Source organism: Lissotriton vulgaris, chromosome 11 (genome assembly GCF_964263255.1).
Source record: "Lissotriton vulgaris chromosome 11, aLisVul1.2, whole genome shotgun sequence".
Lineage (NCBI taxonomy): Eukaryota > Metazoa > Chordata > Amphibia > Caudata > Salamandridae > Lissotriton > Lissotriton vulgaris.
The window spans coordinates 122,477,691-122,501,505 of NC_141699.1; the positions used below are offsets into that span (position 1 = coordinate 122,477,691).

The 23,815-nt window shown below is 47.8% G+C and overlaps 1 protein-coding gene across 2 annotated transcripts in view; it reads left to right on the forward strand.

Annotated features, from left to right (window-relative positions):
• The window catches only part of GCN1 (GCN1 activator of EIF2AK4), a 746,722-nt gene that overhangs the window by 527,083 nt on the left and 195,824 nt on the right, over positions 1-23,815 (forward strand). For both annotated transcript variants that reach the window (XM_086942874.1, XM_086942875.1), the window contains exons 46-49: positions 5,938-6,099; positions 7,265-7,357; positions 16,603-16,746; positions 16,972-17,241. In XM_086942874.1, the coding sequence (XP_086799000.1) occupies positions 5,938-6,099; positions 7,265-7,357; positions 16,603-16,746; positions 16,972-17,241 (669 nt within the window). The remainder of the gene's footprint in view (positions 1-5,937; positions 6,100-7,264; positions 7,358-16,602; positions 16,747-16,971; positions 17,242-23,815) is intronic.

The following is a 23,815-nucleotide window of genomic DNA, read 5'->3' on the forward strand; positions in this document are numbered from 1 at the left end:
GATATCATCCCCTTCCTTGTAGGGGGGCACAATTTTTGTCAGGTTTCTATTGTCATAGGCCCTGTCTTTTTCTTTAGGAACTTTGCTGCCACCAGTGGCATCTAAGCCACACAATTTTCTTTCTCTTGCTAAAGCAAGTTTAGCTTGAGCCAAGGCTACCTCTTCCCTTTCTATTTGGAGTTGGACAGCCCTCATCCTGGCCCTATGCTCTTTTCTCTGGGAGGGAGTCATCCCTCTTTGAGATTCTCTTGAGGCACTAGAAAGATGAGAGTCCCTTGATTGAGATCTCACCCTCCTGTTACCTGGGAGAATTTGGTTATGAGATCTGGAGTGGTGCTGGCCCTCTCCATTCTCATGTAGGTCCAGGTTGGCCTGGTTAAGCCTGGCAACCTGTACCTGGTTTCCCCTTTGATCCTGATCTTCAGGCTCTTCTAAATCAGAGCCTTCCTCTTCCTCTTCCTCCTCCTCTTCTTCTTCTGGAAGATTCTCATTCTCAGGGGAGTGTATCCCTTCACCTGAATCTAAGGGAGCCTGACTCACCTTATCTAAGTCATCCTTTTCTAGGATAGCTATTAGGGAAGGAATGGTAGGGCCTCTGCCCCTTTTTTAGCCCCCTGGCTGTGCACAAGGCACTCAGGTCTTTGTGGCTAAGGTTGTCATATCTGGATGTTGTCCCTATAGGATCAACTATTACAGGAGCAGAGCCTGAGGCTCTACCTGTATCAGACATGACTGCTAGTGAGGTGTAAGTGATGCACTTACCTACACTAAGTGGTTTCCTACTGTACCTTGCTAGTGAGTTGTAGTCAGGGTGTGCTAATCCCTTTAATCTACAACTACTAAGTTCAGTAGAACTTAATATGCTAAGCTTTTTTATTTATATGTACCTAGAGGTACTTGATGTGATCTTTCAATTTGATAAAGATTGCAATGGTAAAACAAACAGCAAGCTCAAATCCGCACCGCTGCACACCAATGTGAGAAGTTGGCCTGATATGTAGTGTTTCCAATTCTGGAACCACTTGGTATCAGTCCAAACAAACCCCAAAGATGTCAGGTTGTAAGTCAACCTTGTTAGACAAGCTATCCTAGTGGTAGCATGGACTAAGCAGCCTTAAAGGCTTAACTTAAGAGGTCGTGTTAAGCGAGCTGTTTTACCACATACAATCCTGTAATCAAATGAAAGGACACCACACAAGTATATATTATAAAAATATATGTATTTATTTCTAAATTACTCCCCAGTACTCTTTATGAGGAAAGGGGAACAAGCGTTAAATCAAAAGCACTGTTACACATATAAAGTTGCACAATTATGGATGAGGGCGGGTGGCCACTCAGACCATATACTAAAAAAATGGTATAAGTAACACTTATCGAACAATGGTTAGGCCTAGGGCCTAGAGATTCGCTGGGAGCAGTCAGGACTAGCAATGATGAAGTCGGGAGTAGCCCACAGGAGACGGGTGCAGCACGGAAAGTGCGGCGCGCACCAATGCACTGTCAATGGTGCGTAAAAGTCAGTTAAAGTGAATTAAAAGATACTTCCGCTGAACCTAGGAACACAAAACCTTAGTCACAGACCCTAGAGGTGTGTACCAGTGTATAGACACCGGCGTTGCAATGTTACCTCACCCACAGGCCGTGGGTGCACAGGGTCGAAGTGGCGTCGGGTTCTGTCACGCAGGTTCTTGGTGCTTGAAGCTGTTGCAGCTGCAGGCGCTGTGAAGCAGAAGTGTCCGGTGCGATCCAAGGGTGGATCGAAGTAGAAGAGTACCTGAAAGCAGAGGGGACAGAGTCTGGGTCACTCAGCAGTGACCAGGGTGGAACCAGGACGGAACCAGGCAATGTCGGGCGCAATCAGGCGGTTGTCGATAGGCTTCTCTCCGCTGTCACGTGGGCTCTGGGGCATCTGCGACGTCCAGGAGCAGGTCACGATCTGTCCCACGTAGGCTCTCGCCGTCAGCACCGTCGGCTTCACGATTGCAGCAAACAGCACTTGGCAAAAGCAATCCACGCGGAACCGGGAGATTGCTTATCACTCGAACCAGGAGGGTCAGAGTGGGTGCTCCTTTTCACAGGAGCTGGTGCAGATCTGGAGCAACCAGAAAAGCGAGTCGTATTTCAAGTTTCGTCGGCACAGGGGCCACAAGCCAGCTGGCAAGTGACCGGGCCAACGCGTCGAGCGCACACAAGCAGAAGGGTCCCACGCAGCACTCGTCGAGTGTGGAGGGGTGAGCTTTGGTGCAAGTGGAGCTCGGGGCTGGGGCTTCTCAAACCCCGGTGCACAGCTTCGAGGATCACTCGTGGGCTGCACGGTCAGCGTCTCGTGGCCTTTTCAAGATGGCGTGCCCCACGCTTCCGGTCGCCTCCACGGGTCTCAGCTCTGCAGGGACTGTGGATCGGGCAGGTAGAAGGCAGGCAAGCTTGATCTCGTCGATCTCTGTCGCTCGAGTTCCGGCGGGAACTGCAACAAAGCAAGGGTCGAGGGCTGGATGGTGCCTGTTTGCACAGGGTGGTCACTCCTTGACCACAAGGGAGATTCTTCAGTCTTCTCACGTCGTGTAGAAAGTCGAAGGGTCCAGAATTAGTTTCTTATGTTTCTTCAGGATGATCTGAGTTGCATTGGGACTGCTCCCCCTCTTATTCGAATCTGGGGGGTTGGACATCCTGCTAGGTCCCCTCCTATGGGTGGGACCCAGGAAGGGGGTGGTTACACCCCTCTCCTTTGATCCTGGCCGCGCTGGGACAGGGGCTGGGAGGCCCCAGAACCGGTTTGGCCGGATTATGCAAGGGGCAGCCTTGTGCTCCCCAGGCAGTGTCTGGTTTCTTTGAAACCTCCCTACTCCAATCCACTATCTCCTGTCTGGGGTGGTTTGACACCGCCCTGTGACAGGAAACTCTTTGTCCAGGCCTCCTCTGCCGGGTTTCGGTCAGCAGCAGGAGGCCAGACCCGTGTCTGTGGCAGGGGCATCCATTTTGTGGATCTGAGGCTCATTTTAAATCAACCGCGTTTCAGTAAAGTAACATGTCTTCTCCCTCTAGAAGGGTGGAATGCTACCCCCGTCGCCAGAACTGGCGAGGGGGTAGTATTCCAATTCGTATGACACCTTACACGACATGTTTTGATAAAGCCAAACCAAAGTTGACATATAACCGCGAGGATTATAATGCACTTAATAGTATATGGTTTGGCATTATCCCGGAACAGCTAAGGGAATTGGTCCCGACAGCTGCAGACAGGCTCAGCTCATGCTAGAGCACCATCTCACATTAAACCACGCACTCTGCCTTCAGGATTGTTAAGGCCTGCCATAGGAGTGGCTCACAGGTTTATATGTGTCCAGATAGGTTTAGATATATGCATACTATATCTAAGCAAGGGGTGATTACACCACCTTGCCCCAGCTGAGTGATCAGCCAGTTGTGTCAATGTTAGATAGCCAGCCAGGGGTGGCAAAAGATATGCTGCAGCCCCTGGTAGGCCTTGGATGCACCTATGCCCTGGGCACCTATAGTGCTCTGTACAGGGGCTGATAAGGTGTCCCAAGCCAATCTAGTTATGCACCTAGGGTACATGGAATCCATTTTACAGAGAGAGCAGATAGCCTGGGGCCCTGATTAGCAGGGAACCAGGCCAACTAAGTCGAAAACCAGCTAAACACAAGGCAAAAAATCTGGGGTAACCATAGTCAGGTAGCCACCTTCCTACAGGTTCGAACCCTTTGCATATTTGTATGACTTGTGTTATTGACTTACCTGATTGTTTTGCTCACACTTATTTGTACTGTAATCATTATTGATGTATCTGTTGATTTTGCTCCCCCATGTACCTTCCCCACCCCAATTGTTATTCACTCTCATGTTCGTATCCCTTCCTATGTAAAGCGCTCTGATATCTGCAAAGATCTTGTTCGCGCTATATAAAACTTTCAAAATAAAATAAATAAAATTGGTCCCTGCCCTTGCCCTACCTGTAAAGCCACTAAATTTAATATTTGGGGGCACCTGAACCTTCCTTCCTCAGATCCTGATTTTGAAACGAGAAGAGCAAGAAGAAAGAAGACCTGCCGTGCAGCTGCTAACAAGAGGACAACACCAACTGACTTGGCCTGGGCCCTACAGGCCTGTAGACCCTCAAACCTGCTTTGCTAAATACCGGCGTCTCCTGTGGTCAGCAACCTCGAAAACCCCTGAGGACCTGACGGCCTTGCTCATCTAAAGACTGGGACTCCCAAGAGCAGTGGTTCTGCTCAAACAGCAACAACCCCTGGTGCCAACCAGGAACCGCAAATCCAGCACACCCTGCACCCGCCGAGCCCGGCCCATGCCTGAGTGGACAAAGACCACGAGGACGTACCCCCGGCGACTGTGACCCAGAATCCAGTACCCAAGGACCCTTCTCGACGCTCCTGACGACGCCTGCAGCCTCACACCAAGGGACCCCTTCAACCACAACCAGCAGAGGGTAAGATTTCCCGACACCAAAAGACACTCCTGCACCCCTCGGCCCCCTGTGCCCAACTCCTGGGTGCCTACCTATCCTACAACATCCCAACTTACCTCTTGAGGTGGTGGTGGTCGCACCTGAAGTATCTCCGTCCCCGAGCCAGCAGCCTTTGTTCAACTTCCAGCTTTTCCATTGAAATACATTGGGCACCCGAAGGCCCAAACGCACCCTGCACCCAGCTGCCCGAGTGCCACTGGGAGTGGAGCATCTACCGTACTCAACTTCCCCACTTGCCCTGTGTAAGTGACCAGGAGCTCAGCCCCCACAGGCGTGTGGTCTGCCTGCTAGCAGCCCCCAACCAAAGGCTCCCTTCATTGGGCCTACTCACTTTGCACCTGTGTGCCCCTGTGCCTCTGAGGGTGTAACGACTGTACCTACCTTACCCTGGGAGGCCCCTGAGTCTACCCCCAGAACCTTAACTCTGCGAGCCGAGTACTTACCCAAAGACCGACAACTTGATTTTCTCCGTAGGGTAACATTTGCTGGGTTTCACTCAGAATTTCATCTAAGTGTTGCAACTTTAAAATATTCACTAAAAATCAGCTGAACAAAGAAAACGAAATTACTCACCTGCTATCAGGCGAGATCCCAGTGCTGTATCTTTGAGCCCAGCACTGAACCTGAAAAGTAATTATAACCATGATTTACTGTTAACCCGATTTTCCTCCATAGGAATACATTGCCTAGTATTTGCCAGAATTTCTTCTAGGTGTCGATTTTCAAAACTTACAAACATTCCTTAAAAATCGCCTGTGTAACAAAACGATTTCGTTCAAATGTTTACAGGAAAGGCAGCAGGGCTGAATCCAGGATCCAGCCCTGAGTAAGAAAAACATTTTTAAAGTGATTCTATTGCATTTACTTAACACTTCCCATTGAGCTCAATGTTATTTTGTGTTTAACTTGTGTTACCTATTGCAACAACTGTAGCTATTGCACTTAAATATCTATTTCTATTTGAAAGTATTCAATTGCAACATTTCATTCTGAGAACGTTTGTATGATACCTACTTGTGGTTCTAAAATAAACAACTATATATTTTTATATACAAAACAATTGGCCTAGAGTTCAGTTCTTGAGTGTGTGAGACGATTTGCTGACTGAGTGTGTACAACAAATGCTTTACACTGTCCTCTGATACCGCCTTACTGCTCGACCAAGCTTCCACTTAGAGAGTAAGGGTATATCTAATTGTAGCCTCTGCCATACCTCTGGTGACCGTGGACTCTGTGCACACTGTACCTTACTTTGGTCCAGTATATACAGAGCCACTTTCTTACACGACCTACCTGTGACAGATTGTATAACAAAAAAAGAGGGTGGTTATTTATATTTTCTCATAGTTACTGGCTGCTTTTACATCCATCTCACATGCATCCATACCACAATTACTGTGTAATTAGTCATGTTGACTTTACTCCTGCAGGTAATGTTTTTCTCAGAATCCTTGGTTCCCACCGTACGAAAGGCTTTGTGTGACCCCCTGGAAGAGGTCAGAGAGGCGGCAGCTAAAACATTTGAACAGCTGCATTCTACCATTGGTTTTCAAGCCCTTGAAGATATCCTGCCTTTCCTGCTAGAGCAGCTGGTAAGGAACCAAACTTGTGATGGTTCTATGAGGAAATGCATGGCAAATGTTTGACATTGAGTTTTGTATAATCATGATTCAGGTATCCCGTCTTGCCTAACTTCCAGTATTGTTCATTTTGTAAGCTGCATGAGCTAGATATAAATTCAAAGATGGCTTTAGTACCACCAAATGGGTTAGGAGAAGGTTTTTGAGACAAGTGACCTCTAAGGAAATTATGGGGTAACCTGCATCAGGAACCACATCTGCAAAAGTGAAATACTTTGATGCCTGAGAGTGTGGCTAGTTTCAGGGGGTGATTACGACACCTGCAGAAAGGGTCCTGGAAAAATAGACAAGCTCTAGGTTGAGCTGTGGGATTTATTTCTGCAAGTGAGTTTGAGGGGGATAGATTGAGTCAAGGAAGTTGTTGTGAAGGAAACGAAGATCAGTAATTTAGTATCAGAAGGATGGATTGGCTGAAAGATTGGAGCAAGAGAATGATTTGATAGTTTCAAATGGGCAGAGAAGAATAGGGTGTATTGGAGCCAGGAAGAATAGTGGGTAGTGGTGCGAGAAGATGTAATATAAGTTATAGCTTTAGTGGTTGTTCTGTAAGCTTGCAATTGCTATACTGGGATTTCAGTTCTGGGTGAAATAGCCAAAACCGGGCTTCAGCAATTGGAATTGTGTTTCACCAGATGATGGGATACTTGAAGATAGGCTAAATGGAGAAAGGATGAAGATGGGGCTGGGAAATGACACTTCTTGTGGTAAGAGTTGCGAGAGGAAAGAATAAGTTAAAGATAGAGTTCTATGACATATGCAATGGCTATAATTGGGGTTATAAAAGGATTATTGAAAGGAGTTAGAAAGTGTGTAATCACAGGAGGTTGGAGGTGATTATTTTGAGATAGGCCGTGAAGGTCCGATTATACAAGAATGAAGATTTTTTTTTTCTGATGTAATGCTTTCAGCACTGTATTTACTTTTGTAACCGTAAGAAGTATCTCTGCACTCTCAGCAAGAGCCTTCTTTTGTTCACTCCGTATTTTCTCATATGCCGAGCACATCAGTGTACAGGCTTTGATTCAGTCACTCTTGAAACCCCCCATTATCTATTTTGCTCATTTTACTTTTTCATTCTCTACTGATGCTCATCGACCCTTCTACTTTCTTCCTTCAGGATGACGAATTGCACTCTGAATTTGCTTTGGATGGACTCAAGCAGGTTATGGCAGTGAAGAGCCGCGTGGTGTTGCCTTACCTGGTTCCAAAGGTACATTTGAGACTGATGCCTGGACCAAGAGTTTTCCTGAACTTAAAGTATTGTGTTTCTAAAGTATTTATTAGTGTGTCAGCCTTTCTTGCAAACAGTGTACAGAGCAGTACATATTGTACACAAGGGCATCAACAGTTCAGGTTAGAGATACATGGAGATAAAGAGTCTTGATAGGCATTCCTAAACAGCACTGACTTAACATACTGGGAATATATTTTGTATTTTACACATCTACAGAGAAACTGTGATTATTTCATGGATACATGTTTTTCCTTAAGACAAAGCCAAAATGATTTAAAGGCAGTTTTTAATGGAGGAGGGAGTTGCATGGATTTTACTCGTGTGTCTGTTCCATTGAATAGTTTCAAGTGTATGAAGAGGTAAAATCCTGAAGGGATCGTTTAGGCATAGCTGAATGATGAGGACTGGACGATCTACGTGTTCATCCATGGTGTTACCAGTGATACAAGGTTCTGATAATGGTGTAGATGGGAAGTAGTATTGATGAACTTGAAAGTTATGGAATACGTTTGTGAGCTTAATCCTAATTTTTGTTAGAATCTGAATGTGAGTTGAATAATGCTTCAGTTGGCCCTCTGAAACCGAGTTTGATCTGTGTTTGTGAATTAAGGGTGTCTTGAGTCATCAATAATGAAAAATTTCCTAGCTAACGGAAAGTTTCAATTCTATTAAGGTCTCGGAGGCGAGGATTATGCCTTCTTTCTTCACTTTAATGAACAACAGCGAAGATACAAGATGTAGGAGAGTAGGGTCTGCAATCCTATGATCACACAGATTTTTTTGCTTTTGTTTCACTGGTTTACGACTTTCTATGGCTGTGGGCCTGCCAATCAGACCCACAGCCTAGCTGTTCTCTCGCTAAATTGACATGTGTACCTCAGGTGCATTAACCAATTGGAACTGGGCCACCTTGTCAGACCCTGTAACTCAGGGCATCGGTGTACCCAGGGCCTACCAGGGGCTGAAGCATATATTATGCCACCCCTGGATGGCCATCTAAATCTGACACAACTGGCTGCAAGACAGCTGGGGCAAGGTGGTGTAATCACCCGTTGCTATAGATATAGTATACCTATATCTAACCCGAAATGGACACACGGATTCCTATCAGCCACTCCTATGGCAGGCCTTGACAATCCTGAAGGCAGAGTGCGTGGAATCGTGTGAAATGGCGCTCTGGCATGAGCTGAGCCCGTTTGCAGCTTGCGGAACCAAGTCCCAACGGCTGTTCCATGATAACGCGTACCATATACTCTTTATTGCTAACTTCGGTATCGCGTTATCAAAACATGTCGAGTAAGGTGTCATACGAATCGGGATACTGACCCCTCACCAATGCTGGCGACTGGGTTAGCATTCCACCCTTCTAGAGGGACACGACATGTACGTAACTGTGAACCCCGGTTAAAGTTAACTGAAGCCTCAGCTCCACAAAATGGATGCTGCCACCACAGACACGAGTCTGACCTCCTGCTGCTGGGAGTCCTTCCAGCGAGGAGAGCTTGGACAAAGGGTTTCCTGTCCGGGGCGGTGCTCGCACCATCCCAGACAGGGTTTTGTGTAACCTGGGTAGGCAGGGCTTTACAGGAAGGTGACTGCGGAGTGGCACCCCGGTGCTCACTACGCATCTGCCGGCTAGAACCAGTTCCAGGGGCACACCAGTCCCTGACCTGGGGAAAGTCCGGCATGGGAGAGGGGTGTAACCACCCCCTTTCCTGGTCCCACCCCTAGGGCAGGACCTAGTCGCGTACCCACCCCTTTCTTTAGGATAAAGGCAGGAGCGGGGACCCTTCCAAATTAGATCATCTTTGAATCAAGAAACTGTTTTCTACGAAAGGAACTCTCGACTCTTCTCAAGATTTCTCCCTTGTGGCTAAGGAGTAGTCACCCTGCATCCGCAGGCACCATCTAAGAACTCTGCGGTTTGCTGCACGTCCTTCCTCAGGAATCCGACTGCCCAGCTCGACGAGAACCGGCTTCCCTGGCACCTCTGACCTCTACCCACATCGTCAGCTCAGCTGAGATCCGTGGGTGCGACGAGACCTCGAGGGACTGGCCATCATCAGAACCTGCACGACTTCTAAACCAGCACGACCGCCGAGGGATCCTCTGGTGAGTGCTTTGGGGTCCGAGAAGCCCCGACCCTGAGCAGCTCCAGCACCGAAGTTCAGCCTCCCAGCATCTCCACGTTCTGCGTGGGGCCCTTCTGCTTCCTGCCGCTCATCACGTTGTCTGGCTACTGGCCCGCTGGCTTGTGGCCTTCTCGACGACGCCCGACAACAACGCTGCTAGTCTGGTTGCTCCAGACTGGCCTTTGCTCCCTTCTGAAAGAGGAGCACCCCGGACCCTCCTGTTCCACTCAAGACGCCATTTTAGGTCCACCACGTGGCCCTGAATTTGCCAAGGCTTGTTGCCCCAATCCTGGGCCCAGCGATGCCGACAGCATCAACCTTCGTGGGACAGCTCGCACCTCCATCCTGGTCGCCGACAACGCCTCCTGGTCCGTGAGACTGCAGAGCCTAGCGTCGCCCACTCACCTAGTCGAGGTGACGATCATCCGGTGCCCTCCTGGTGCCCTCTGACTACTGGCTAGTAGTTACGAACTTGGTCCCCTCTGCTTTCAGGTGTCATCCATCTCTGATCCAGGCTTGGATCTCTACGAACTATCTTCACTGGTCGCCGGCCAGCAACTCCTTCCTTCCGGCTCCTGGTTTGTCAGCGAGGACTCCCGACGTCTGTAAAGACTTATGCAGCCGCAGCCCCTGGGCTAGGTAACTTCGGCATTTCGGTGCCCACATAGCCTCATTATCTAAGGGTCCAGAGTCACTGTCGCTTCCGACTTACCTTATCGGGTTCGTCCGAGAACACTACCTTTCCGTGCCCTCGGGCATTTGTGTAGATTGTGCACTTGAAGTATTTTCCTAAGAGTTTTGTTGTGTGCTTAGTACCCTGTCCTCATAAAGAGTACAGGGCTGTTGTGACTTAAAATAAATACACTGTTTATTTTCATAACACTTGTGTGGTGTCCTTTCACTTGGTGTTCAAGGGGTATGTGATGGTATAACAGCTGGCTTAACACACCCTCTAGAGTTTAGCCCGAAGACTGCTCGTATCCACGCTACTAGGATAGCTGGTCTAAGGTTGACTTACAACCAATCACCATAAGGGTCGTTTGGACTGATGCATAGTGATCACTAGAATAGGGAGCACTGCATATCAGGCCAACTTCTCACATTGGTGAGCAGCGGTTGGGATTTGAGCTTGCTGTTGTTTTACCACGCGTATCCTAAGAATATCTTGTGAAAGATCGCATAAGTACTCCAGGTACATATAACTTAGCTTAGAATACTCTGAGTTCTACTGAACCAGCTGTTGTAGCTCCTCAAGGCTTAGCACACCTTGGCTACAACTCTTAGCAAGGGATCAGTAGGTAAACATATAGTGTAGGTAGGTGCATCACTTACACCACACTAGAAGCAGCATGTCAGACAAAGGAGGAAACTCTGAGTCTCCCCTTGTGTCAGTCGACCCTCCACAGGTCATGTCCAGATATGCTGTACTTAGCTTCCAAGAGATGCGACAGATCTGTACATCCAGGAAGCTAAAACAGGGTGCAAACCCTACCATTCCGTTTCTGATTGGTCTCTTGGAGACTTATGATGCTAGGAGGGCTGGTAACACGGACCCTTCTCATCCAGAAGGGAATATGCCCCCCCTCGAGGGAACCTTAGGTGACCCTGACCTTATCCATCTCTCCGCAGAAGGTGAAGAGGAGGATGAGGATCTAGAGCCATCTGAGGACGAGGCAGACAAAGGTCCAGTAGTAGTTAGCCAGCTAACTAGGGACAACTTAAGCCGGCACGAGAATGGTACTAGGACACCCCTGGGGCCCCTCTCAGGCCAGCTTAACCTTGGGAATGGACGAGTTAGGTCTCTGTCGAGAGGCTCTAATAGATCGATCTCCTCCAGGAATCAAGGGCGGGATAATCCTCGCCTCCGAGTCATTAATAGAATTGAACCTTTCCGTTACGTTAGCTAGGAAATTTTTCATTCTGTCAGGACTGGTGGCGAGGATTATGCTTGTTTAAAGCTTGCCCACAACCAAATGAGCCATGTTCAAAATTGGGTTAAAATAAAACCTTTTGAACGTGGAATCTGAGGACCAGTCTACAGCGTTGAGGATATCCTCTAGACGCGCCCCTAGACTGAAGGCCTTCGAAGCCATGGCTCCTATCGCGGAGTGAGCACCAAACTGGTTAAGGCTAATGCCTGCTTCCTGCATCACCCAACTGACCCATCTGGCAATGGTGGGTGAGGAAACCGCCTTAAAGGTTTTCCGAAGCGAAATGAGGAGTTGTCTCTCCCCAGGGGGGCAGAACTCCTCCGTCATCTTCTCATAAGCCTTGAGGCAGCAAACCACACAAAGCTTTCGGGGAATCTGGAAACTCAGTGCAGGAAATAGACCTGCTATGGCACTTAGTGCGTCTAAGCAAAGTAAACGTAACACCATCTGTAGTAAAAATTCTGATAGAGATGTCGTGGCCAGACTACACAGCCGACCTGAAGGTATTAACCGACCGATAAGCCAGACCGTCGGAGGCCAGTTGTGCCAAAAAATTCACAATGTGGACCACTTCTGCGACCCCCGTCGCACACACCAACAGGTCCATCTGTTCCATGCGGATCTGTACCTTTTGACTGTACTGTCCGCCCATGCCTTACAGATGAAGGACTCAGCCTCTCCCGAAAGGCCAGAGGCTTCCCATCTGCTCCTGAAATCCACCACGCCATGAGCCTCAGTGAGTTCTTGACCACCAGTGGGTGAGGAGACCCGTTCGGACTCACGAGGAGAGTCGGAAACTGGGGGGAGTAGTATTGGAAAATCCCAAGAAAGTTCCAGAAGAACCGTAAACCACACTTGAGACCTCCACAGCGGAGTGATCAACACCAGATCTGCTGCTTGCCTGCGAACCTGCACAGTCACCCTTGTAATCATCGCGAAGGGCGGGAACTCGTAGCCCTGCTCCACACTCCAATTCTGAAGGAACGCATCCGTAACTACTGCCAGAGGATCCGGCCGCCAGCTGAAAAAAGGCGGGATCTGGTGATCCAGCCTGGACGCAAACAGGTCTGCCGAAAACGGGCCCCAAAGCTCGCTCAGTCTCGCGAAGACTGACTGGTCTAAACGCCAGAGACTGGAATCCCAAAAGTGGCGAGACTGGAAATCGGCTTCCAGGTTGTCCCTGCCTGGGAGGTACTCCTCTGTGATGGGAGACTTGATTCTCGAGGCAAAACTGCCAGAAACTTGCCACTAGATCTGACATGGCTTTTGATTTTGTGCCCCCCAGATGATTCACATAGCAGGCTGCCGAGATGTTATCCATCTTCAGGAGCACACACGACTGCACTGAATCTTTTGTCCAACAACGTACCGCAAAGGACCCCGCCAGAAGCTCCAAACAGTTTGTGTAATCTTTGTTCGTCGGGTGACCACAACCCTCCTGTAGAGAGATCTCTGCATCTGGTACCCCAGCCGAGCCGGCTGGCATCCGATTCTATCACCATGTCCGGAGCGGAACCGAAGATTGCTCTTCCGTTCAAAGCTTCCATGTGGTCCAGCCACCACTGAATCTCGGACCTTGCCTCGATGGACAAGCAAACTTTGTGTGAATACGGATAGCCTTTGCAAAGGAAGAAACCTTTGAGGCGCTGCAGGACCCTGTAATGGAGCCGGCCCGGGAAGATGGCTTGGATGGAAGAGGACAAGAGACCTACCACCCGAGCTAGCTGGCAAAGGGAAATCCGTTGTTTGGTGAGAATGCGACGCAGTTCGTGACGGATCTTGGTCATCTTCCTGCCCGGAAGGCTGAGTGTGGAGACCGTGGAGTCTGACGAATCCCAGGACTTTTTCTCGTTGAGTACAAACCCTAGATCTTGAAGAAGCAATATCGCCATTTGCAGATGCTGCAACAGGCGCATGGGACAAGCCGGCATCCACTACTGGCTTGAGAACCTTGGTAAAACACCAAGAGGCTGAAGAGAGGCTGAACGGGTGAGACGTGAACTTGTAAGTGTGGTGACCCCAGTGGAATTGGAGAAAACGCCGATGTGGCGGGAAAATTGGAACCATCAGATAAGCATCTTTGAGGTCCAACCGAACCATCCAGTCGAGTAGCCGGAGGACGTCCCTGAAGAGATGGATTCCCTCCATCTTAAAATGGCGGTAAACCAGCCATTGATTGAAATCGCTCAAATTGATCACCGGCCTCTTGCCACCATCGATCTTGTCGACCAGGAAGATATTGCTCAAAAAACCCCGGGTATGTTGGGTAGTGAGGGAGATGGCGCCCTTCCTGAGCAGAGAAGAAACCTCTTTGTCCACTAGGAGAGCGTCCTTAACTGAAAAACTGTGCGAAAAACACGAGGGAACACCTTTTTGATTGTGGACTGAGTCCAATCCAGCGAAGTGAAGGTGTTAACAAATTTGCAGAGTTCCTTCGCGAAGGGCTCACCAAAGAGGCCCCCTTGGGCGACAGCGCCCACTTCCAAATCCGCCAGGTCCCCTAACTTCGGGTAAATTTTGATGAGCAGGGACCGGCGGCGCTCTGTGGAAAGCGCACAATTTACATTTCCCATAAAAATGAAAACTTGTTGTGCCCAGCCTGAGAGGGTCTCGGCGGAAATATTACAGCCTGACTCTTTCGCCTTCTCTGCCATATCTAGAATTTTTGTAATCGGGCCTAGGGCGTACAGGAGTTTATCCTGACAGGCCCTCCAGGGTCTATCTATCCCCTTTTTGGGGTCCCTTATGAATTTCTAGAGAAAGGTGCCCATCCGCGGGTCGATATAGGGGCGTCAAGGCTACCTTACCATGTAAGGTGGGGCGGGGGCATTCTGCCCGCAAACAATTGCAAGGCTTTCTCAAGAGGACGTCGTATGTGGGCGGCCACATAAGCAGCAACTTTATCTGCTGGGGTCCATTCAGATGACCCCGGGTGGACGATGTTGTTGGGATCCAACATGTCTGCGGTACTTAGGGGATCCTGAGATACCCCAGGAAGAGCCTGAGGAACTGGAATAGCAGGAAGGGGAGACTGACCTGAAGGGGAACCTATGCCTGGGGCAAGGGGAACCGTGGCAGGAACCGCCGGGCGACTAGCCATGAAGGCCTGCCTAAGGCGGTCAAAAGCATCCCCATCCACACCCACCTCGCAGGAATGTTTAGGCGGTGGGGGGCTAAGAGGGACCTGAGCAGAAGTAGACGGAACATGGGGAACAGGAGGAGCGATCTGCTGAGAAATCTTGGCAAAGGCTTGCTCTATCTGGCGTGAAAGCCTATCCTCAAGAGGGGAGATAGCCTGTTCAACAGCCTTGTAAATAGAGGTATCAACCACCTCATAGAAAGCATCACCCCAAGGCTTGTCAGCGAGGGGGTCTTTCTCCTCCTGCTAGTCATCCTCATAATACTCCATACTGACGCCCTTGCAAGCGTCGCACAATAAATCAAAGTGTTTAAACACTGGCCCCGCAAGCTAGGGCTTTAACAGGCTGGGTGGCAGCCTAAATAATTTTATGCACGCAGAAAAACCGCAGAAATATAAGGGTCCAAGCCCAGGGGCAACGCTGGCCAAGTAAATTAATCAACCCTTTCACAGGGTAAACAGGTCTTGGTAATGTCCGTCACCAGTGCCCTTTATAAATACAAGACCTTAAAAGGCGTAAAAAGTGTTCCCTTTGGGTACAGGCTCTGCCTTCAACAGAAGGTTGTGGGCCAAGGCATAGAGCATGGGCACAGGAACAAAAACGGCAATTCAACAGCTCACAAACGCCGTTCTATACCCCTCAAGGCGTCTCCCTCAGACCCGGTTCCTCATAAACACGCGTGCGACGTTTGAAAACTCCTCAAGAGAGATCAAACGTCGCCACCCTGCACTGCCTCCCACGCCTTATGGCGGCGGGAGGCCAGGGAACCACAACCAGCGAGAAGCCGCGTTGGGACGGGAGACTGTGCCCGCGGCTAGAATCTCCAAAGCGTAGCTCACACGCTGTGGAAAGGCACTTGAAAGAAACCGTTTTGCTGGAGGAAAAAGTACACGCACTGCCAATCAAAGCGCACAAATCTGAAAGGAAACGCTCTGCTAGAAAGAAAACACATGTGCCGCTAATCAAGTGCACAAAGCCGCAGATTAGCTTGTAGCATCAGAGAAGCAGCGCCCGACAAAGAGAAACCTCATTAGCATATGCCGCATGAATTAGCAGTCAGAAAGTACAGCGCAAAGCAGCGCTCGTCTTATAACAACATAATTAGCTTAACCAAGCACTCCTAAACACAGCGCGAAGCAGCGCTCGTCCTGAAAACATCATTAGCATAAAAAAAAGCACTAGACAGAAAACTGAAGTGTACTTCACTTGCTGCGTAGCAGCGAAGAAAGAGGAAGAGAGGACACTGTTGATGGACTATGTAGGACTGCCTAAGCCCTGATTGGACATTGGTACTATGTGCTGTGATTGGTTGTTACCATGTGTTTCTTGTTTGACTACATATTCCCTTTGTTGCATGGGAAATGTAGTCTTCTTGTATCTTCGCTGCTGTTCATTAAAGTGAAGAAAGAAGGCATAATCTTCTCCTCCAGTCCTGACATAGAATTGGGTGAGTTAGCTTTGTCTTCTCAGAGAATTCTGGTTCACACCTTCTCTGAAAATCGACAATCTGAGAATTGAGCATCTAGGAATCTGGCCTATGGGTAATATCTTGCCTTATAATCACAAATTATCTGAAAAGGGTGAGATGGGGAGACATTACTCAGTGTTTACCTGAGAATTAAGTTTTGCTAATGAAATGGGTCTGATGAATATCTGGATATTGGTACTATCATTAATGAAGTAGAAAGGAAAAGCTTTGATGCAACTTGTGTCATCTGTCTTACAGACTGGGAGTTGGTTTACAGATGCAACTATGTAAAGTGGACGTAGCTAGTGATATGGTTCATTGTGTAGTCTGTATTTGGTAGTTTGTTGTGGGGTACAGAGTACATCTCTGAGTTTTGGTATTTTTAGGATCATCTTAATAATTGGGCATAACGTGTGTTCATGATGTGGCAAAGTTCAGAGAGCAAGATTGGAGATCTTGGAACATAGAACTCTGTCTGTCCCTCTCTAATGGAAGATTTAAAATTGTGTTGTGTCCCATCTCATTATAAATTAACACTTGTGTCTTGCAGCTGACATCTCCTCCTGTGAACACCAGAGTGCTGGCTTTCCTCTCTTCTGTAGCAGGAGATGCTCTGACACGACACCTCAACGTGATACTCCCAGCAGTGATGTCAGCCCTAAAGGAAAGACTTGGGACTGAGGGGGAGCAGCTGGTAAGTAATAACGCTGTAGTTGCTTATCTCATCAGAATATCACATTCTGTCATCACAGAGACCACCTTAAGTCTTGGACCATATTCTGTAATTCCATGCCTGCAAGGTACAATTGATAGGCTTGTGGTAGGGCTTGGTATAAGAAATCAGGAGCTTGATGTTATGCACTGGCTGTTCTTTTTAAAAACAAACATTTTTAACATTACACTTTTGTGTTTCTTGCAGGAGTTGGCAAACTGCCAAGCAGTGATTTTGTCTGTGGAGGATGATGCAGGACAGAGGATTGTCATTGAGGATTTGTTAGAAGCCACTCGCAACTCTGAGGTGGGCCTGCGGCAGGCTGCTGCCACTATCCTGAATATCTACTGTGCAAAAACAAAGGCGGACTACACTGCTCACCTTAGAAACCTGCTCTCTGGTCTTATCCGTCTTTTGAACGATTCCAATGAAGTGGTTCTGAATGAGAGCTGGGATGCGATCAACGCCATAACCAAGGTGAGCTACGACATGCTTTTTATTAAATGTTCTTGAGATCCTAGAAAATCACACTAGTTTGCTAATATTTAGAGACTAGAAAACCGTTAATCTGAGGCATAATAGCTGAAAATTGAGTTGGCTTTGTCTAACGTGCTTATTTTGGACCCTTTATTTTCTAGCTGGCGCTCTTGATATAAATTATCTAGCAGAGTTCCATACCTCCAAACTTCAATGCACAGCTACATTTTACTGGCACACGCATCTTCAAGGAAAGCTATATCCAAAAACAATCTTTTGAAGAATTTGTGTTAGTGGTTTGTTTCTGTCTAACTTGTAGGAACAAATGACTAAATAAGCACATTTATAAAGCATACATTGGTTGTCTCATTGTCTCCTCATTGAGAGGTCCATAACAATTAGAAAGTCCATTTCCACTCAATCAATATCCAGAGAGTTATCTGCGATTTTGATCAAGGTGGTGTTGGTACCAGGCACAATGCAAAAGATCAGTTGTGTTTTTTTAGGTCTCGGCTAAACGCGCGGAAGCGCGTCTCCGCCGAGATCTTTTGTTAGCGAGTGTGCTTCCCAGGAGACAGTTCCGGCCGCGCGCATCCTTGGAGCCGATTTGAAACGGGAACGTGCGCTGTGGCCAGGCGCTGTCTCCTGGGAAGCTCAAGCACCACACACGCATGCGCATACACACACACAAGCGCCCACACAAGCACGCACATACATACATACATACAGAGACACCCCCCCCCGACACATACACACACACGCGCACACACACAAGTGCACCGAGGACCCCCCTCCCTCCCCCGCAGTCACCGTCGCACACATACATACACACACGAGCATACACGCGCACACACCCCCCAGCCTTTTGGAACTTACCTGGCCAATGTCAGGGACTCTGCTCTCAGCACGCGGCGCCCAACCTCCTGCTGGCGCGGCCCCGGGGCTCCAAACCGCTCACAGGAGCCCCGGGCGCGAGACGCATTTGACTCCGCCTGCCTCCTCTTCCGGTCTGGACGTGGCCCGCCCCCGTCACAGGCGACCGTGCCTGACTTCCGGGGCGGCCGCGGCGGGATTCCGGGGGCATTTAGGATGCTCCTCAGCATGTACGTTGACTACTATGTATGTGTGTTACATTAACTCTTCTTACTCCGTCTAATCGTTTTAATTAAATTACTTCCAAATTTTTTGAATTGTACTTTAATATGACAATGGTTGCAGTCTGTGACGGTCTTAAAGTACCGAGTGACATTGGTTAACGTGTTTTTAAGGTAAAATCGTAGCTCTATACAAAACATTAGCTCCTCGTGAACGATCACAAACACAACGCAACACACTCCACAACATGACACACCGCATAATCCAGGGTGAGTTCAGCTTAGTTTATGGCATTATGGTGTGTGTCTTGTAGGTGCCCCTTAACCCGTGTATTCTCGTATTATGGCACATTCGATTTTTAATATAAACTGTACTTTGTGCCCGTCATAACATTAGTCATCACTGATAACAACGAATCCCGCCTTAGAATTCCGACCTTTGTATTTAAAGGTAAATCAACGGTCACAAACCGATCCCCGAGTGCAAACCGCTTGTAACTTTAGCTCACACAAAAAAAACACTCTTCCTTTTAACGTCCAACGTTTTCAAAATCTTCTTTAATCATTGACCTTTCATTTATTTACATATTTAATAATTTAATAATAATTGACTGTCGTCGCCGTTCCCTTTATGTGCCGTTGCTCTGCGGTCTCCTTTGAAATGTGCGCTTTTCGCGTCGCTCCCGCCGTCTCCTTCCCTGTGAAGTCGTGTGTGTACTTTTGTTTCGCTCTCCCTGCTCCATGATGCGCGCTGTATTTCTCGAGCCCTTTTCGCGGATTTCCTTCCTCGCTTTCTGAAGCCTCTCTCATGTCTGGTGGTCACAGCTGCCCCCTGATGGTCCCTTCGATAATAACATCAAAACGGTTTCCAAACACAAGCCCACGCAGGCCCTGTAAGTTTGTTCGGACACTGGAGGGGGTTCAAGTCGACCTATTCTCTCCATGCCCACTGTGCAAACAGATGGGACCCCTTTAAAGGACGCGGGGCACCCCAAAGCACACAGAGTCTTTGATTGACACCTAACTAAACTACGGGGGAGTGAAATTAGGGAGCTGCTGTGTGTAAGCTAATGACGACTGTGGGCGACTGGCCGTGTGCCCGCCACCACGGCGGAGCCTCTTCTGGGGTGAAAGGCCAGCTCGCCCACCTTTAGCACTGGTCGCTCTCATCTCCACTCCCAAACTCGGATTAGCAGTTAGGTCCATTGTATCCATCCCATCACCTCGTGCGCGTCCTAGTCTGTCATTTCAGCGCCCACAGTACCGCAATGATTTCTGGTTAGCGAGTGTGCTTCCCAGGAGACAGTTCCGGCCGCGCGCATCCTTGGAGCCGATTTGAAACGGGAACGCGCGCTGTGGCCAGGCGCTGTCTCCTGGGAAGCTCAAGCACCACACACGCATGCGCATACACACACACAAGCGCCCATGCACGCACGCACATACATACATACAGAGACACCCCCCCTGACACATACACACACACACGCGCACACACACAAGTGCACCGAGTCCCTCCCTCCCCCGCCGTAGTAATGCAGAGTAGTGAGTGCAGAGTAGTGAGTGCAGAGTAGTGAGTGCAGAGTAGTGAGTGCAGAGTAGTGAGTGCAGAGTAGTGAGTGCAGAGTAGTGAGTGCAGAGTAGTGAGTGCAGAGTAGTGAGTGCAGAGTAGTGAGTGCAGAGTAGTGAGTGCAGAGTAGTGAGTGCAGAGTAGTGAGTGCAGAGTAGTGAGTGCAGAGTAGTGAGTGCAGAGTGGTGAGTGCAGAGTGGTGAGTAGTGAGTGGTGAGTGCAGAGTAGTGAGTGGTGAGTGCAGAGTAGTGAGTGGTGAGTGCAGAGTAGTGAGTGGTGAGTGCAGAGTAGTGAGTGGTGAGTGCAGAGTAGTGAGTGGTGAGTGCAGAGTAGTGAGTGCAGAGTAGTGAGTGGTGAGTGCAGAGTAGTGAGTAGTGAGTGCAGAGTGGTGAGTAGTGAGTGGTGAGTGCAGAGTAGTGAGTGGTGAGTGCAGAGTAGTGAGTGGTGAGTGCAGAGTAGTGAGTGGTGAGTGCAGAGTAGTGAGTGGTGAGTGGTGAGTGCAGAGTAGTGAGTGGTGAGTGGTGAGTGCAGAGTAGTGAGTGGTGAGTGCAGAGTAGTGAGTGGTGAGTGCAGAGTAGTGAGTGCAGAGTAGTGAGTGGTGAGTGCAGAGTAGTGAGTAGTGAGTGCAGAGTAGTGAGTGCAGAGTAGTGAGTAGTGAGTGCAGAGTAGTGAGTGCAGAGTAGTGAGTGCAGAGTAGTGAGTGCAGAGTAGTGAGTGCAGAGTAGTGAGTGCAGAGTAGTGAGTGCAGAGTAGTGAGTGCAGAGTAGTGAGTGCAGAGTAGTGAGTGCAGAGTAGTGAGTGCAGAGTAGTGAGTGCAGAGTAGTGAGTGCAGAGTAGTGAGTGCAGAGTAGTGAGTGCAGAGTGAGTGTGCAGAGTGAGTGTGCAGAGTGAGTGTGCAGTGAGTAGTGAGTGCAGAGTGAGTGTGCAGTGAGTAGTGAGTGCAGAGTGAGTGTGCAGTGAGTAGTGAGTGCAGAGTGAGTGTGCAGAGTAGTGAGTAGTGAGTGCAGAGTGAGTGTGCAGAGTAGTGAGTAGTGAGTGCAGAGTGAGTGTGCAGAGTAGTGAGTAGTGAGTGCAGAGTGAGTGTGCAGAGTAGTGAGTAGTGAGTGCAGAGTGAGTGTGCAGAGTAGTGAGTAGTGAGTGCAGAGTGAGTGTGCAGAGTAGTGAGTAGTGAGTGCAGAGTGAGTGTGCAGAGTAGTGAGTAGTGAGTGCAGAGTGAGTGTGCAGAGTAGTGAGTAGTGAGTGCAGAGTGAGTGTGCAGAGTAGTGAGTAGTGAGTGCAGAGTGAGTGTGCAGAGCAGTGAGTAGTGAGTGCAGAGTGAGTGTGCAGAGCAGTGAGTGCAGAGTGCTGTGTATTGGCAATGTTAATGACAATGCCATTTATTTTTGATTTAAAGAAAAAAAAATGTCATGAGCAATGCCAATAGCTCTACCTTTAATGATGCCGAGACCATTGCATTGCAAATGCTTGTCTAAAAGTGACACTTCACCAAGGTTTGCCTGGAGCTGGCTTGTGACAATCACTTTGGTTGGGCCACATCTTTTTTGCACTATAAGGCTGCATCTTTTTAGTGACAGAGGGACACACCGTCCAGAAGAGAATTGTAGCAATAAGTGAACAAACTAGTGAGAAAATCAGAGAGTAGCGAAAGACTAGCTATCAGGGCAGTGCAGGTCTGTACTGGTTTCCTTTAAATTGTTAGCATAGAACTCATTTTCTGTGGAACTTAACAACTCTATAGCTAAATTTGTCTTGCCAGTAATGACAACGTCTGTTATTTTTTGGCTTGATGGTTGGTTTTTAGTGGCACTTTGTGATGGAGAAGATTGGCAGGAGAATATTGCAAATTTAAGGCATAAAAAGATTTGTTTTTAGCTCTGATGAGAACCAGCCCCTTGAGCAAGTTATTGAACAGGGATGAGAAGTTAGGGTCCTAAAATAGTGTGGTCAGGTGGGCAAGGAATACTAAAGCGTTTTAAGTATGAATAATACTTTGTTTAGGTTTGAAAATAGACCTCTTGAGATATCATATGCTTCAAATTGAAGATGAGGCTATGATAATGTTCATAATAGCTAATTTATTATAAAAGGTACTCTTTCCACACAAAACTGTAACATCAATATGTAGAGACAAGGATATATATGGACCAATGATTTTAATTATTGTAACAGTGCCAATCTTGTTCACCGTCTATCGCTTGTAAATGTTTTTGAATTGTTTATCACACCAGTCGCCCCTTTTATTGTGCAACACAAAACAATGATAGGCACAGCTTTAGCCATTGAGATTGGAATCTTAAAAATCAATGGCCTGCCGATCTGACCAAGAGTGGCCAGACCTCTGTATCTTTGCCCTACACATTTTTGTAGCTTGTAATACCTTTAGTAGCCTGTACGCATGTTTAGGTGAGCCAGGATCACCAGTGAAACCCAGAGCAGGTAATACAAAAACAGAAAACCATTTAACCCGCTGAGATTGGCTACAGTTTTATGTTGAAAGTCATTGTAGGAAGCTGGCTCTCTATGTGCTATACCAATAATTGGTTATATTGTGTAAAGAGTTCAGAGATTTCCCCAGAAGTGTACAGGGCTCAATGTAAATTCAGAGTGCTCGATTTGTGGTAGTGTGGTCGAGCAGCCTTAGGTCTAACAGATTAGTTTAAGACATTTGTTATACACACATTGATTAATAAATGACACACGACTCAAAAAGGACATCCACACCAATATACAAAACTAAGTTTCTTTCTAGATTTATTTTAAGACTAAGATGTACGTTCCATGGTAAGTATATTTTTCAATAAAAATACTTTTCACTTTAAGAAGTGGACACTTAGTGCAATTTTTCATTTAGCAATGTTAACCTAGGGGAGGAAAACAAGAATACAGTTTTGAAGGTAAATGCACGACTTACAAATCCAGTCTTTGGGGTTTAAGGTTAACACCAGGCAAGGTTTAAATTAGTACCACATCTGCACCACCAGCGGCACAAGCGTGTACGGGTGCAGAGGTCAAATTCGGAGTCTGATGTTAACAATGTTAACCAATGACTGTGGATGATCGAAGATGTGCTGCTCACAGGTAAGTAAGTGCCGGACAGTCTGAATAGAAGCAACCCACAGAGAGTTTCCTGACATTGCAAGTCTAAGCAACAACGACCCCCAATCCTTGTCCTGAGGAGAACCCTCCACTAATTCTATGGGTTCGAAACGCGTCGGCGTCCTGCTCCACCCAGACACTGCGAATATTAGGGCATAATAGGAACAGGATTCGCACAAATTTGACATGTCTGCTTAGTTTTTTGTGTGTTCCTATTTTTGTACCATTTGTTAAAACTAACACGTGTCCAGGGTGGTGGAAACAAGTAGGCTAGTATTTCATTTCTCTGTCCACTTGTTCATTTGTAATTCAGGATTGGTGCCTCAGTATAACACTGTATTGTGAGGCATAGCACAGTTGTTTATTGTATTCATAATCACTATATTTGTATGTTATAATGTTATGTTATGTATTGTATTTTGGTTTCAATGCATTTGTGTACTTTCTGTGAATGTGGTGTGTAACTTTTGATGCCAAAAACATTTCAGAAAAGGTTTCTATAAAATACAAGTGATCAATCACGAATGGGTTGTCCACCTGGTAATTACTTATACTAGGTGTGTATTTGTTTGCTTCTATTCAGACTGTCCGGCACTTTCTTGTGTTTGTTATAAAAGAGTGGTCCAGCCGGTCAGAGACAGGACCCAGCCTTTTTCTCTTTCACAGGTAAGTAAAGCAGTGCCAGTGGTCAATTTCCGGGGGTTATTGTAAGCACAGGGGGGCTACGATGCAGCACCAAACTTCCACCCTCAGGGGCGCAGAGTGCCAATATAGCACTGGGTGCTCATTGCTAAGCAGTGGGGGAGGTAGGTGGTGA